Below are 16,066 nucleotides of genomic sequence, written 5' to 3' on the forward strand. Positions count from 1 at the left end.
AACATTACATTTATATACTTTAACACTGCCTTACTTGTTGTTCATGAAGTCCATTAAGCGGCAATATATATAATCAAATATTTAATGGAACGTATATTCCTGTATAACTTCATTCTTGTTTAGCCATGAGCAATTCTTGTACGAACAGCTTTTGGGAGCGCTTGGCTTCCTTATATTCTACGTTTAAATGTTGCGATATTTCCCGATTTCCCTTGTTGAAGACTTGGGGTGTTAGTGGACCGGTTGGAAAGTGGGTAGGAACCCCCTTTTGGGCTAGGGGGCGCAGGTGGAACTCCCAATCGTTTTGGACCATCTGGAGCTAAACCTAAGGATGGCCACCCACTGGAGGTTGCTATCTGCTGACCTGCCGGCCTGCGGATGCTCCTTTTCTTCATTTGTAGTTTCTTTTGCAAATGTTTCAAAGAAACAAGAGGAGGGAAATGTCGGGGATTGTATGTACTCTAACAGCAACCAAACATGTCTACTAGTGTTTGGTTAAAACTCTTTAGTTTCAATTGGAAAGAGGGAAAGGATAAATCTTCCCATTAGTTTATCTGTGCACTGTCAAGGAACTTGTTTTGACATTGTTACAACACAGCTGGCCTTGTCGACCGTTTGAATGACCTTGCTAATCGGGCAGCTGAGCTACCTGGAATCTGTTGGACTACTGCCCAGAACTGTTAAGGCCCAAACAACATGTAGGAGGCTACCTTTTAAAATTCTTTAAGGGAATCAAGGGTGTTGTTTCTGCACTCTCTGTGCTCTCTTATCAGCAGTACTGACAGGAGAATGCAATAGATTAATGAATAGTAATAAATCCTCTTTGACACACAGTCATTCAAAGGTCGCAGTAAATTGAATATAAGGCAGTACCGAAAGACCGCTCACCAGAGGATTAGGCTGGGTGGACTATTGTGTTCAAAGCCTGTTGTCTCCATATGCATATGTCTGATGTGTAATAAACCCTTCTCTACCAAGATCGGTGGGAACAAATCTTGATCTTAATCACTGTGGACCTCACCTGGATCTCAACATATACATATACATTTTGGCACCCTCATAAGAAAAGTACCCAAGTTATTTTATCCAGTTTTTGAGATTTTCTGCCTAAAATTTAGGGTTTCTGCCTAAAATTATCAATCACTCGTTTTTTATGATTACGTAATGGCTAAAGATGATTTAGGCCTGAAATCATCTATAGCCATGACGTAATCATAAAAACGAGTAACAAGATTTGTGTTTCATTTAGCTTCCATTAACAACTCTATGCACAAGAAATAGTGAATAAATATTAGTTGATGAAGAATTGCTGCAGTTTTTTGTGTTTTTCTCAAAACTGGAAAAAATGATAGGCACTTTTGTTATGAGGGTAACGATTATACTGTATATTATTTATATATATATATATATATATTAATATACATATTGTTGCGGATCCGGGGTGGTAGGATTCTGACCCAGTCCCTGGTGCCACCCTCACCACCACAGTCTCCGGGAATCTACAACGTCGGCCGACTCAGCACAGGCCTCGGATCACGCGCCTTGAATCGCGATACCAACGTAATCCTTGTACCTTGCCAGTTGGGGAAATAGAACCCCTGGTTACAGACCGGTTGTGTCAGAGACCGAGCGGAGTCGACCAGTCTGTAACCACTTTGGTTTTATATGCCAATCGAACTAATCGTTCCTCGACGCGACACGAATTAATCCATCGTGGCAACTGCATATGAATTAACCAGATTTATTTGGGGAACATCAGGGATCACAACACAAGCAATAAACACTACAACGGTTATACTAACTATCTACCCGTTCTTACCTTGGGAACCACGGTCTAAAGGTTTCGAGGGGATCACTACTGAAATATGCCTTATACAACACGTGCAGACAAAACAGACAGACAGACAGGATGCATGCAGACAGATTACTTGGTGATGTCCCATGGACTTTAATTCCCGAAGCTGTTCGGACTCCCAGCTCGAACGAGCCGCGCGGCAAGAATTGGCGACGCAGCACTCCCGCTCCCTCAAGGCACCATGTGCGCGGTCTCCGCGCGCTCTGACCTCATTTCGGGTCGAAGATGGGCCTCAGCTGATCTCTCTCACGGTCCAGCACAAAAATCCCGGGCCAGCCTCCAGACAAGGCCCAAATCAAGGTTGACGGGCTCCGGCCAGTGGACAGGCAAACATGACGAGCCGTTGGTATGTGAACAAGTACGGGGGCTCCGTGGCCAGACGCAGGCCGAATCGGTCGATCACCTACCCGTACGAGTCAATCGTCGACTCCACGTCCAGGCAGCCTCTCAAAGCCGACTGCAGTTTCCCAAGCTCAGAACTGAGCCTCAACCTGCGGCCTCGTTATTTCTCTCGCTTTCAAAACACGTCGCGCCTCGAGAGCGACGGTTTCCACACACCGATCTTTTGTTCCTTCTCTCGGCGACTACCGTTCTCAAAACTCAGAGCTCACTTGTTGCCCGAGTTTCTTCAACCCCCCCTCCAGGCGACTGCCGACAAAAAGCCCCGCCCCTTCGCATCACTGCCTCTCCAGGCCACACCTCTCTCTCTAGGCCACACCCTCTCAGCCGACTGGGAGGGGCCCATTGTCCGTAGAGGGGAGGAAGAAGATCGAGCCCCTGTTTCACCACCGTATGAACATAAAAACAGTCTTTTACATCTCCCGACACACATTTATCGTACACTTTACCAAAGAACCTATCTAAGCAGGCATTTAATGGGGGATCTGAGCTAATCCTATATTTAGTAGTCCCATAAGGGCTATTTCCGTAACAATATATATATATATATATATTTTATATATACACAGTCATGCACCGCTTAACGATGTTCCGGGCAACAACGGATCGCATATATGACGGATCCGCCAGCTCTGAAAAAAAAAATTTTTTTTTAAATGTAGCTGAAAAATTCCTATCGCTGAGTGATGTCGCCGACGTAGCGCTTCAAGTCATATAAAAATATCACCTACAATTATGTACACTGTACAGTACATAATACCTCATAATGATAATAAACAACAGTGTGGCCCTGTTATAATGCGATCGTTGAAGTCCATAAAATGTCATCGCGAAAAAAGCAGGGTCGTACTAAATCGGGATTCAAGGAAATCGGCTTTCAAACTGAACCAACGTTTGCACGTTTACCTTCGAGCAAGTAAATTACCTTTGAATTGAAGAATTCCGCGAATAAATCGTTGTTGTTAGTCGGAATTAAAACACCAATTTGTTTTTGGTGAAGCTTTTTATGTTGTTAAAACAATCGCACTGTTTCGAAAATATATATCACAATTGACAGGTGCTCGTTTCTTCATTTGTAAATTATAATATCGATGCAATGATTACGTATTTATAAAATCCAAACGCTATTTATTCATCTTTCTATAATCGATGCGAGAGGAGATTGTAAGCTGCTGCTAACAACACCGATGGCCGTCATGAACAGCACAAAGGTAAAACTAACGTGTCTTCCGTCTCTCCTGGATGTGTGTTACAATTGCCGACAGTATTCAGTACAGAAACATGCTGCACAGGTTTGTATCCGAGGAGCAATAGGCTACACCATATAGCCTAGGTGTGTAGTTTTGTGTAAGTACGATATTCGAAAAGGAAAACAAAAAAAAAATGATGTTCGCACAACGACGACGTCGCTTAACGACGAGTTTCTCAGAACGTAACCCCGTCGTTAAGTGGCGCATGACTGTGTATGTATGTATGTATGTATGTATGTATGTATGTATGTATGTATATGTATATATATATATATATATATATATATATATATATATATATATATATATATATATATATATATATGTATATATATATATGTATATATGTCTCTATATATTTATATATGTATATATATATATATATATATATATATATATATATATATATATATATATATAGATACACAACATGGTGGAATTTGTTAAAGAAAATTTGAAGACAATGATGTTTTGGTTGCAAACATACATACATAACCCTATATGTTTGCTTCATTATAATAAGATGACTGCTCCAAATAAGTCTTTGCCTATGCATAAGACCAACATGGCAGCCAAATAATGCCTTTAGTAGTGGAAGAAATGTTACACGTGACTAGATGGACAAACCAGTGTATTATTATATGAGATATATGTACAGAGTTGTGTCAAATTCTAAAATCATCATATTTCTTTACAGAAAAGATATCGCAGCATATCTCTTCAAAGATAAAAAAAATTCTGGAGCGATCGAAGCAGTGGTCGCCCTTATTTATAATCCGCGATAATCATGCCAACATGGCGATCACAAAAGCGATCGATATTGGCCTGTGCCGATTACTGATCTCACTCTAAAACAAAATCATTTTGAACACAAGTTGAGGTTGGAAGTAAAATAACCACTCTTATGATGGGGGGTGGGGGGGGGGAAGAGCTCCTTGGAGGAATGCTTTGAAAAATTAGGGTGTGTCAATGATGTGTCAGCCATAAATGAATATGTAATGGACCATGACGTATTTTTTGTACCTGGCAAAAAAACATAAAATTAATTATTATGTCAACTTTTTTAAACGGGAAGTTTCTGAAACCTTTCTAAAGCACAGCATGAACCCACCGGGATATTGATATCGGCGGGGGGGGGGGGAATCAATACCGACAGGGCCCACACTCTTACAATCAACAAACATAGGTGGTCAAACAGTGCAGGTACCAATGTTGTCAGACCGAGTCAGTCCACTGTTGAGCAATCAACCAAACTTGATGAAGACTGTGGAGTGCAGGGGCCTACAGACGCTTCATACAGACGATCAGATCGGTTGGCGTACAGTGATTGTCTGCACCAGAATTAATGGATGGACGAAGATTACCATAAAGAAATGCCTGATGTACAATTCAGGTGGAACATAACAACAGGTAGGCCGACTCACCCACGCGGTGGATGAAGAGTTTGGCTTTGCCTGGGAAATGGAAGTTTATGACATTGTCAAGCAGTGGGATGTCAATGCCTCTTGCCGCCACATCTGTCACAATAAGCAGTTTAGTCTTCCCATGTTGAAACTTCCCAATGTTGATCTTCCGTGCCGTCTGATCCAAAGTGCTGTAGATGTACGAACAAGGGATTCCAGCTCGTTCCACCAGCTGCAAAAGAAATGAAAAACTTTCAGATCACATTAAAACTCACACTTCCAGAACACCACCACCACCACAAAGGCCCTTAACGAACACTCACCTCTCGTAGGTACTCCACATGGTGTTTTGTGGCTGTGAAAATGACAGTCTGCTCATGTGGCCTCACCACAACGCGAAGCAACCACAAAAGGACCGCAGCTTTGTCATCAGCACGGCAGTGCAGGAAGAACAGCTGCTCAACAGGCAGGAAACAACATTCCTCTTAAATGTAGAAAACAAACAAATAAATAAATAAATATATTTTTAAATATATAAAACAGGACAATCTTCTTATAGAAGTGCAGAACTCATATTTTTAGTGGATTTGCATGTTTGCCCCCATCCAATAAACTTATGACAACAAAATAGGATGTACAACTCACCCTGAGGTGCTCACTCAGTTTAGAATCCACGTCGAGTCTGATGAGTACTGGGTCATTCAGCCCTGAAGGACAGAATATGAGTTTGAATGGACAAAAACAAAACATGCTTTTGTTAAAGAATCTAAAACATGGCTTTTTCAGAGCCCAAAACTTCCACTTACCTGCATGAGCAAAATCAACAAGAATCTTGGGAAGAGTTGCGGAGAAAAGCAACGTTTGCCGACAGTCGGGCATTCTTCGAATTATCTCTTGAAGCTGTTCTGCAAAGCCCATCTCAAAGAGCCTGCGAATAGACAAAGTACCAATAATTTGGCTGTGTACATATCATAAAGATAAACCACTTAAAAAAGAAAAAACACTCACAATGAAAAATTGAATAAACCAACGTATAAAAACAAACAAATACATCCATTCTGGAGGTGCTCACCGATCCGCTTCGTCAAACACCACGTATTGAACCGAGTGAAGGCGGAGATTCATCTCAACCATGACGTGAAGAAGGCGTCCAGGTGTGCAGATTATTCTAGGGAGAAACCATACAGTAACCTGTCGTTACATTACACAATATATAAAATTTACTCACCTTCTTCCAGCACATGGACACACGGCCCATCACCATGTCTCTATGGAACACCCAGCCCATAACACTTCTCGTTATCCTGCTTCAAAAAGGTCTGTCCGAAAGCAATGCCGATGCCACGACATCACACCCACTCCAACCAAAATCACGAGGACAAAAAAAACAACTTACATGTCTGGATTTTCATGTAAAACCATAAACTGATCTTCCATGCTGCACACATACACACACACGAAGAAACAAGTAAATGGCTATGCATAATACATTGCATACATGTGTGGATGTCATTTATTTATCACAACAAAGCTTTGAAATGAAACAAAACCTATTATCTGCATTAATCAGTAAAAGTCGAGCCTTTTAAAAAAATGATATGTAAAAATCAAAAATTACCCCCGTGTGGGGGTGACGGTCATCTCTATAATACCACAAGTTCTCAATGTTCAGTTCAGGTAACCGCGAAACAGTCCAAACTAACCGTTTAGATTGAAATAGTTCACAGAGATACACAAGGATAATATTACTAATGACATAATTAATAAATATGTATTGTTCATTTCGTACCCGGATTAACACATCAGAATCATCAGTAAGTGCAATACGTGGTTTTCCGGTCCGTCCACTCTCTGGGGACATTTCACTTCCGGTTGTAGAAAAAAAAATCGAAAAAATAGGCTTAGCTCTCGGAGATTATGATAATCCTGTAGATTATTCTTCACCGATTATAATGCAACTTTCAGAATGAAAATTGGTCAAGTATTTATAGAGATATTAAGGTTTGAAAAATCGTTAGAGGGAGAAAATTCATTAATTATTAATTCCACAGAAGTTTCGTGACACTGCACAAAGTAACATGTCAGGTATGAAAAAACATTTTGTATGCCAGATTCACTAATTATTAATTCATTAATTATGGAATGTACTCATTGATATATTAATCAGAAAGCCCGAAGCATGTAGCATAATTTATCACTTATCCCCTCATCCGGGATCCGTGGCCTCGCCCCACATCCTGCAGCCCTATGTCCGCTGGTGATTATGTTAGATATCGGCACGATCGAGAGGAGCCTACGAATCATCCCTGCTGATGTACTGAATTGATGCAATCGTTCGGCCAGAATATTCGTTGTCAAGATGTTGCGTGATTAAATCACCAATACAGTCATTCAAATTTATACCGCCAACATACTTCTTAACAATCACTTTCGCCCAAGAAACCACAGTCAATCTGAACCACGCTGGCCACTGCTCAGATGCCATGACCGGACTACTGCGCAGTTCTACTATGCAGTTTGGTGAAGATGACTCGGCATTTTGGCACGTGCGCACGAAATTATATTTTGAAAATGAATGCCGACGTTTACATTTCGGGTTTTGAAACTTTTGCACCTTCAGCGGAAAATGTATAAATATAAAAGGCTAAAAATGTGTTTTATATTTATATTTCATTTCTCCTTCCTTCCTTCTTTGCGAATCGCATCGGCGTTTTTGGCCATCTTCCAGATCACGTGACGATCAAACGGGAAGGAAATTCAAAAATCTGTCCGGTTAGATACAAGATAATATTTTTTACTATCATAATCAATAAACTGTTGCCGAATATCTTGTAAAATGGCAGACTAGATAGGTTTTGAAAATGGCAATTTTTATAACTTACGTGACCTCGTGACCTCGTCCCTGACCTTGAACCCGGACAAAAGTTATATCATTGTGCAACACTTATCGACCTCTACCCACATACTAAGTTTCATCAAGATCGGAAAGAAAAATTGTTGACGTACGTACGGACGGACATTTGGGCTTTATTAGGTCATCTCGGTAGAGATGACCTAAAAAGGGATAAGTTACATTTTAATGTTTTGAGTTGGGTGGCAGGTTTCGAGTCCCTATTATTCTGGCCGAATTATCATCAATTTAAACTGGCAAGATACCCCAGATATGTGAACCCTGTGAATGAGGGAACAGTCAGCTTCTCCCTGCTTCCCAATGTTCTGTCGATCAATGAATGTTCTGTTGATTCCATCCATTGTTCAAACTGTACACAAACTACAACCATGCATGACATTTTGCAATGGAGACTAGTTACTCTCGCCGAAGGAGAGGGTATTGCATTTGGGTCTCTGTTTGTTTGTTTGTTTGTTTGTCTGCACAGACTTTAGTGTTTTTCTCCACAACCGCTTGTTGGATTGAGACGAAATTTTCACCAGAGGCGCGACTACTCATGCAGAGTGTTTTAATGATAATTATGATGTCATCAGTCACATGGTGTGGCAGCCATGTTGGAAAAACGAAAAACTTTCGAACTCTATCTCTGAATCTGCACCAAGAAAAAAAAATGAAACTTGACACACGGCAAGTACTCCACATGGGGAATAAGTGCGATTTTTATGACCTCACAGATGCCTTCGTTACGACGTCATAATTGTATATATAGAATGCTACATCTGAGCAGTATGAAAATTTTTTGAGGGTCATCTCGGGATAAAACGGTCCACAGAAAATTTTTTGATGATGTCATCAGTCATGTGATTCGGCAGCCATAATGTTAATAAATTTAAGAAAAATTAAAAGAAACCTTAAAAAATCTCTCAAGTGGCAGAACAGATCGAGGCAAAACTTTACATGTCTGACCGCCTATGCATGAGGAACAAAAGGTTCACACAAATGACATCATAGGTCACATGGTTTGGCAGCCATATTGTATTTACCCTAAAATCCATTTTTAAAATCTTCTTCTCCAGAACGGCTGAACAGATCAAGTGGAAACTTCACAAAAATGTTCCCCAAGCCCTGGGTGTACAAGTTTGTAAAGGAATAATTGATAGGTCACATGGTTTGGTAGCCATTTTGGAATGAAGAAAAATATTAAATAATTTTTCTCTGGAATCGCTTAATCAATCGACATGAAACTTCACAATTATGATCTAGTAGTGATGGGAATTCATCTATCTATAATTCCAGCAATGTGTGTGTGTGTGTGTGTGTGTGTGTGTGTGTGTGTGTGTGTGTGTGTGTGTGTGTGTGTGTGTGTGTGTGTGTGTGTGTGTGTGTGTGTGTGTGTGTGTGACTGCCGTTTCTCGACAACCGCTGGTCTGATATTATTGAAACTTGCCAGGTATATTGCTGGGGACCTGAGGATGTGCCTTTTCAAGGTTTGATATTAATCGGACAAGTGCTTCCCAAGTTATGGCCATTTATTTACCAAACCAATGACAAGACACGTTGTTGCGTGGACGTAGCCGATGGGGAAGGGAAGCTCAGCTGCGTTCCCCATTACGGTTACAACGTACGTTCTTCCGGAGAGTGATAACTTTGTGTATTTTAATAATTTCTCGATTTCTTATGAGCATTTATAGATAAACACAATGCCGCAACTTATGATCGCTTTCATACCGCAAGTTATGATCGTTTTCATATGAGACAGTGCATAAATTTCGGTAACATCAGAGTGCTGGTATGCTCTGAACCAGGAAGTAATTTTTTTTTCTCTCTCCTCTTCTCTTTTTGTTTTTCCTTGTGATGACATTGCGAAATGGCAAAATACGTTGGGGCTAATTGAATAATTGGCCATTAAAACATAAATTGCGAATCATCGTAACTGTGATATGCGAACTTCCGCGTCACGCACGTACAGGCACGCGAGAGTGAAGAAACGGCCTGTGTTGTTGTTGTTTGTTGCTCGCGATTGGAATATTTATTTTTATTTTTTTTTTTTATTTTTTATTTTTTATTTTTTACTGGCACATACTGGTATTTTAAATTTCAACTTGATCGGACACATGGTCTGGCAAGCAAAATTATTTGATTTTTGTGATCTGGATTATGTTCGATTTTTTTTTTGTGAATACAACTCATTTCGCTGTGCCTGGATGGGTTTGAGGGTAGAGGAGAAGCAGCTGAAATGTGAATCCTATCCAGGTTTCTCCTGATGACTTCATCTTTGCTTCTTGCTTGTTTGGGTTCCTTCCAATGACACCAATGCAGGACTGTACCTATTTGTTCTTCCATTTGATTTGAATTGAACTTATTTAATCCCATTGTAAATTCAATTGAATAAGAAAAAACGTCATGGCACAGGGTCAGGTGTCCAATCAACGCGGGGTTTCATCAAAGCGGGACGTCTGGGTACCCGGTCATCACTGCCAGAAATTATAAAGTGGCAGTTCTAATTGAAATATCATGCTATATATCATTTTTGGCCCCATTAAATCTCTCAATGGTGAATAATCACTTTATACATTAAAAAAAATTCTCGTCTCCACATCCGGATTCAGATCTTCACCAATAGCGAATCAATTTGTCCTCATCACAAACCCAACCTATGCACGAAGTTTCATCCGAACCGGTCCACAACTTTTTGAGATATTGTGCTGCATATCGTTTTTTGGCCCCATCACTCAATGGTGAAGAATCACGAAAAAAAATTCAAGTATCCGATTCGGAACTTCACCAAATTCTCATCAATTCGTCTGTCACACACCCAACCAAACCTGTCCACCAAATTTCATCCAAATCTATCCAAAACATTTTGAGATATCCTGCACGTAAACAGAGAGACGGGGTGAAAACACAACCTCCGTCCACCTTCAGTGGGTGGAGGTAATAATGATACTTCTGGTGTGGAACCTGTTTCAAAGAAAGAATTTCAACAAGATAAAAGAGAGATGCATATAATGAAAACATCTGAGCCAGTCAAGTAAAACTATTATGGCCAGTTCATAAAGCACGATTATAGCCAAACCGTACAAAAGTCACTGCTGTGGCGTTCAGTGGAACAGCAGTTTTTCATGCTCACGTGCCCTTACTGCTTGGTAGGAAAGCATAGTATTTTTTGGGGGGGGGAGTGGGATGGAGATTCCTGGGATAATTAATTTTCTATGCCACATCTCGGTCAAAAATATGATTGTTATCACGAGACAATACAATGCAAATAGAGCTCTCACACAATCTAGGATAAAGAAACATTTCTTCCAAGTTCTTTATTGCAGGAGTGAAAGTCAAACCTAAAATAATTTGCATTTGTAACCAACCAGATTAACAAACAGAACCCTAACTCTACAATAGAAAGAGAAGCCTGGTGCTGGGATGTGCACTTGCATTGAGTAGAGTTTAGTGCGATTGTGTGCTTGCATGGAGTGCAGCCTAATGCTAGGGTGTATGCTTGCATGGAGTGGAAATGAAAAAAAGAGATTTTTTCACGTAAAGTCTTCGCCAAATAACCTTGTTCTACATCTTATATCTTTACTACAAGCAATTTTTTCTTTGCACTTGACATTCCCCAATCCAAGAGAAACTAACATTTCCACTGTAATTTGACATTAAAATGTTTCTGATTATTAAGCCTTGTAAGGACCACCAAAAGGGCCCATGCAACAAAGCAAAGGTGAAATAAACACAAATGGTAATGTAGGTAACACAAGGAATGGATACGTACCTGTCTCCACCCAAAATCAGAGCAATTTTCAAGGTAGTAAACCTCCCAAGCTGGGAAACACAATGAATGCACTGATCAACAAAAGGACCAAGTCTGACTACATTGGAACAAAAGCTAATGGGTAGAATGAATAAAACAATCAAACCTGGTAAACAATGGTTACAATCAACGAAACAATAATAACTTGGTAGATAATGGTTACAATCAATGAAACAATAATAACGTGGTAGATAACGGTTACAATCAATGAAACAATAATAACTTGATAGATAACGGTTACCATCAATAGAACAATAATAACCTGATAGATAACGGTTACAATCAATAAAACAATAATAACCTGATAGATAACGGTTACAATCAATAAAACAATAATAACCTGGTAGATAACGGTTACAATCAATGAAACAGTAATTACGTGGTAGATAACGGTTACAATCAATGAAACAATAATAACCTGATAGATAACGGTTACAAATAATAAAACAATAATAACCTGATAGATAACGGTTGCAATCAATAAAACAATAATAACCTAGTTGATAATGGTTACAATCAATAAAACAATAATAATGTGGTAGATAACGGTTACAATCAATGAAACAATAATAACCTGATAGATAACGGTTACAATTAATAAAACAATAATAACCTGATAGATAACGGTTGCAATCAATAAAACAATAATAACCTAGTCGATAATGGTTACAATCAATAAAACAATAATAATGTGGTAGATAACGGTTACAATCAATGAAACAATAATAACCTGATAGATAACGGTTACAATCAATAAAACAATAATAACCTGGTAGATAATGGTTATAATCAATAAAACAATAATAACGTGGTAGATAACAGTTACAATCAATAAAACAATAATAACCTGCTAGATAACGGTTGCAATCAATAAAACAATAATAACCTGGTTGATAACGGTTACAAATCAATAAAACAACAATAACCTGGTAGGTAACAGTTACAATGAATAAAACAATAATAACCTGGTAGATCACGGTTACAATCAATAAAACAATAATAACCTGGTAGATAACGGTTACAATCAATAAAACAATAATAACCTGATAGATAATGGTTACAATCAATAAAACAATAATAACCTGATAGATAACAGTTACAATCAATAAAACAATAATAACCTGGTAGATAATGGTTACAATCAATAAAACAATATTAACCTGATAGATAACGGTTACAATCAATAAAACAATAATCACCTGGTAGGTAACGGTTAAAATCAATAAAACAATAATAACGTGGTAGATAACGGTTACAATCAATGAAACAGTAATAACGTGGTAGATAACGGTTACAATCAATGAAACAATAATAACCTGAAAGATAACGGTTACAATCAATAAAACAATCACAACCTGGAAGATAATGGGGTCTTTTTTTTTTCCAAAGTAATGTGCATCAGAAACAAATCAACCACCAGTGTTGCAATTGTTGTTAATTTTTTCAACTCGATACAGAATGATACGACAGATAAACTGAAATCCTATTAAATGAGGAAAGACACTCTTCGACATCACGACATCGCCAGATATGGCTCTGCCCACATTATTACATCATTATACATACTTGTACCAAGTTAGATTTAAATCCCTGAACCCAGATTCAAAATATTAAATAATTCTGGCTGCCAAACCATGCGTCCAATCAGGTTGAAATTTAAAACATTTATTCCCCAGAATGACTAGATCATAACTGTGACGTTTCACAGTGATTGATGAAGCGGTTAAAGAGAAATAATTTTTTTTAAGATTTTCGGTCAATCCAATATGACTGTCAGACCATGTCACCTATGAATTATGTGTGAATACCCTGGTATCGTCAAAGACCTGGGGAACATGTGGGTGAAGTTTCCCCTCGATCTGTCAAGCCGTTTTGGAGAAGAGGGTTTTTAAAGGTTAATAAAAAAAAATCATAGCTGCCAAACCATGTGACCTAACCTATGACATCATAGGTGGATAACTATTTGTTTCTCATGGATTGGTGATCATACATGTAAAATTTCACCTTGATCTGTTCAGCCGTTTCGGAAAACAAGATTTTTGAAGGGTTTTTTTTGTTTAAAAAAAAAAAATATATATATATATATGGCCGCCGCACCGCGTGACTGATGGTGACAACAATTATTTTTTCCCCGTATACAATTTAGCCCTAGATGACCCTCCAAAATTTTCATATTGATAGGATAGTGTTTGACGTATGCAATTATGACGTCATAACGAAGCCACTTATGACATCATTAAAAAAAAAATCACACTCGTTTCCCATGACATGTGCCAAGTTTCAACTTTTTTCCATGGAGCGGTTTCAGAGAGAAAAAGAGGTCCAAATTTTTTCCTTTTTCTAACCTTGCTGCCACACCACATGACCTATGACATCATAAGGAAACCTATAGTCCCCTCTGGTGAAACTGGGAGGGAAGTAATAATCAATACTGGAACAACATAGACGACTCAATTCAAACAGTCAAATCGTACGAAGTTTCCATTCCAACAATAAAATGGAAAGAAATATTTTCCCTCACTTCCTTGGTGAAGCGCATTGTCTGTAGAGCAAGCTCTCTGGTCGGTGAAAGGATGAGGGCCCGAGCACCGGCCTTAGCACTGTGGTTGTGAAGCCCTTCGAGCATTGGGATGAGGAATGCCGCAGTTTTGCCACTGCCTGTTCTTGCCATGGCTACCACATCCCGGCCATCCATGATCACTGGTATACACTGCATGCATGAAAACATCAAACCATAATATACACATGGATACCAAGGCAGTGTGATAACCTGAAAAAATAAAAACGGCATGACGAACAAGATCATGAAACACAAGCAAAGTGCAATAAAATATAATGAATTACACATACAGGAAAATCAGGATCAACTGGAATGGCACTCAATAGAGCGTATACTTCCGCCAAGCTGAACAGTTTATATTTTATTTCCCAATGATAGGCCAGATCTGGATCCAGACTTTAGACAAAATTGAATCTGCTTGTTCTTGTCACCTACCCAAATCATCCACAAAGTTTTGTCATAACTCATCCACAACTTTTTGAGATATCATTCTATACATCATTTTGGCCCCATCTCTCAATGGTGAACAATCACTTAAAAAAAAAAAAAAAAAAAAAAAAAAAAAACTCGTATCCACATTTGGATCTTCACCAAAATTTAATCAATTTATCCTTGTAATCACACACAACCTGCCCACCAAATTTCCAGTGGTGACAGGATTGTTCCCACGTGGAAACGCCCGTGTCAGATTTTTTTCAAAACTATTGTGAGATGGTCTTTGTGGCATAGATATTGACCGCCACATTTACGATGGCCAGCGTCAACTTCAGAAGAGAAAATAGATTTTGGCAGTCGTTTGAAATCCATACAACACGTGTAGCCGACCCAAAGCAGCTTTTCTCTGGTCAGATGTGCGAACATCAGTTTGAAGTTTGAAATGTGCTCAACTTCTCGGTAAAGGCCTGGTCACACCTTGAAGTTTTAGCCAACGTATGCCGATTTTTGAATTTATTTTCTAAAACGCTGGCACACGTTGAATACGTTATGGGTAAGTTTTGATAACATTGAGAGCACGCTGAAAAACACTGCCATACGTCGTTGTACGTTGGCTTTAAACGTTGTACTTTTTGGTTGTCCTCAAATTTTTTCATGCTTGAAATTTCACGATGTATGCCGGCGTATGACTCACACGTTCCGCTACGCTGGCCACAAGTTGTATGCATGGTCTGCGATCGTTGACAGACGTCAACACATGCTACTTGTAAGTTAATCATAAGTTGAGACACGCCGAGGTAATGTTTAGCGTACCCGAAACTTATTTCTAACCTATGATTAACGTGTTGTTGGCACATTATGCGATCGTTGCCACACATCGACAGACGTTACTTTTAAGTTACTCATAGGCTGAAACTATGAGTACGGCCAGGACACTTATTTGCAGCATTCTTCAAACTTTTCTTCGGTATGATGAGGATGTTCACACTTCGATGTCTAGCTTGGCTATGATTCCAATTGTCCATTGGCAGCGTCTATTTAAAATAGTCGAGTTTGAGTGTTTTAACACGTTCAGAAGAAACGCTTCAAATTTCCAAACCCCAGCGTCAAAAAACAAAGGCGAGTGACAGCAATTTAAATCGTTCATTGTGAACAATGAAAATAGCTGAGTGGTACCGTTTAAAAGTCGTTGAGTGTAAAAAAAATCCAATTGTTGAGCACAAGCGTCTACTTTCAATAATGGAGATGCAGCCATTTAAATCGTTGAGTGGCAGCCGATGAATAGCAAAACCCACGTCACCGGCAAAGATAAACTGCCGCACGATATGGATAAGTTAGGCTATCGATGGGCATAGTTTGTGAACGCCGGCTTCACGATAATTATTTGTTGGTATATCGTATCCATAAGTAATCAAAGCGCTCTATGCACATTATTAGTTCGTTGTGCATTTGTCCAACCCGTTATG

General features: G+C 39.1%; 1 protein-coding gene across 1 annotated transcript in view; it reads right to left on the bottom strand.

Annotated features, from left to right (window-relative positions):
• Positions 1 to 16,066, bottom strand: part of DDX54 (DEAD-box helicase 54) — a 66,101-nt gene that overhangs the window by 27,239 nt on the left and 22,796 nt on the right. Inside the window, exons 4-11 of the mRNA XM_085878885.1 lie at positions 14,127 to 14,315; positions 11,567 to 11,616; positions 6,304 to 6,345; positions 5,980 to 6,075; positions 5,714 to 5,835; positions 5,553 to 5,614; positions 5,231 to 5,362; positions 4,929 to 5,139 (exon numbers count right to left, since the gene is read on the bottom strand). Of these exons, the coding sequence (XP_085735011.1) occupies positions 4,929 to 5,139; positions 5,231 to 5,362; positions 5,553 to 5,614; positions 5,714 to 5,835; positions 5,980 to 6,075; positions 6,304 to 6,345; positions 11,567 to 11,616; positions 14,127 to 14,315 (904 nt within the window). The remainder of the gene's footprint in view (positions 1 to 4,928; positions 5,140 to 5,230; positions 5,363 to 5,552; positions 5,615 to 5,713; positions 5,836 to 5,979; positions 6,076 to 6,303; positions 6,346 to 11,566; positions 11,617 to 14,126; positions 14,316 to 16,066) is intronic.

The sequence above is a fragment of the Eptatretus burgeri genome, chromosome 4 (assembly GCF_056783735.1).
Source record: "Eptatretus burgeri isolate ZD-2024b chromosome 4, Ebu_testis_v1, whole genome shotgun sequence".
Taxonomy (NCBI): Eukaryota; Metazoa; Chordata; class Myxini; order Myxiniformes; family Myxinidae; genus Eptatretus; species Eptatretus burgeri.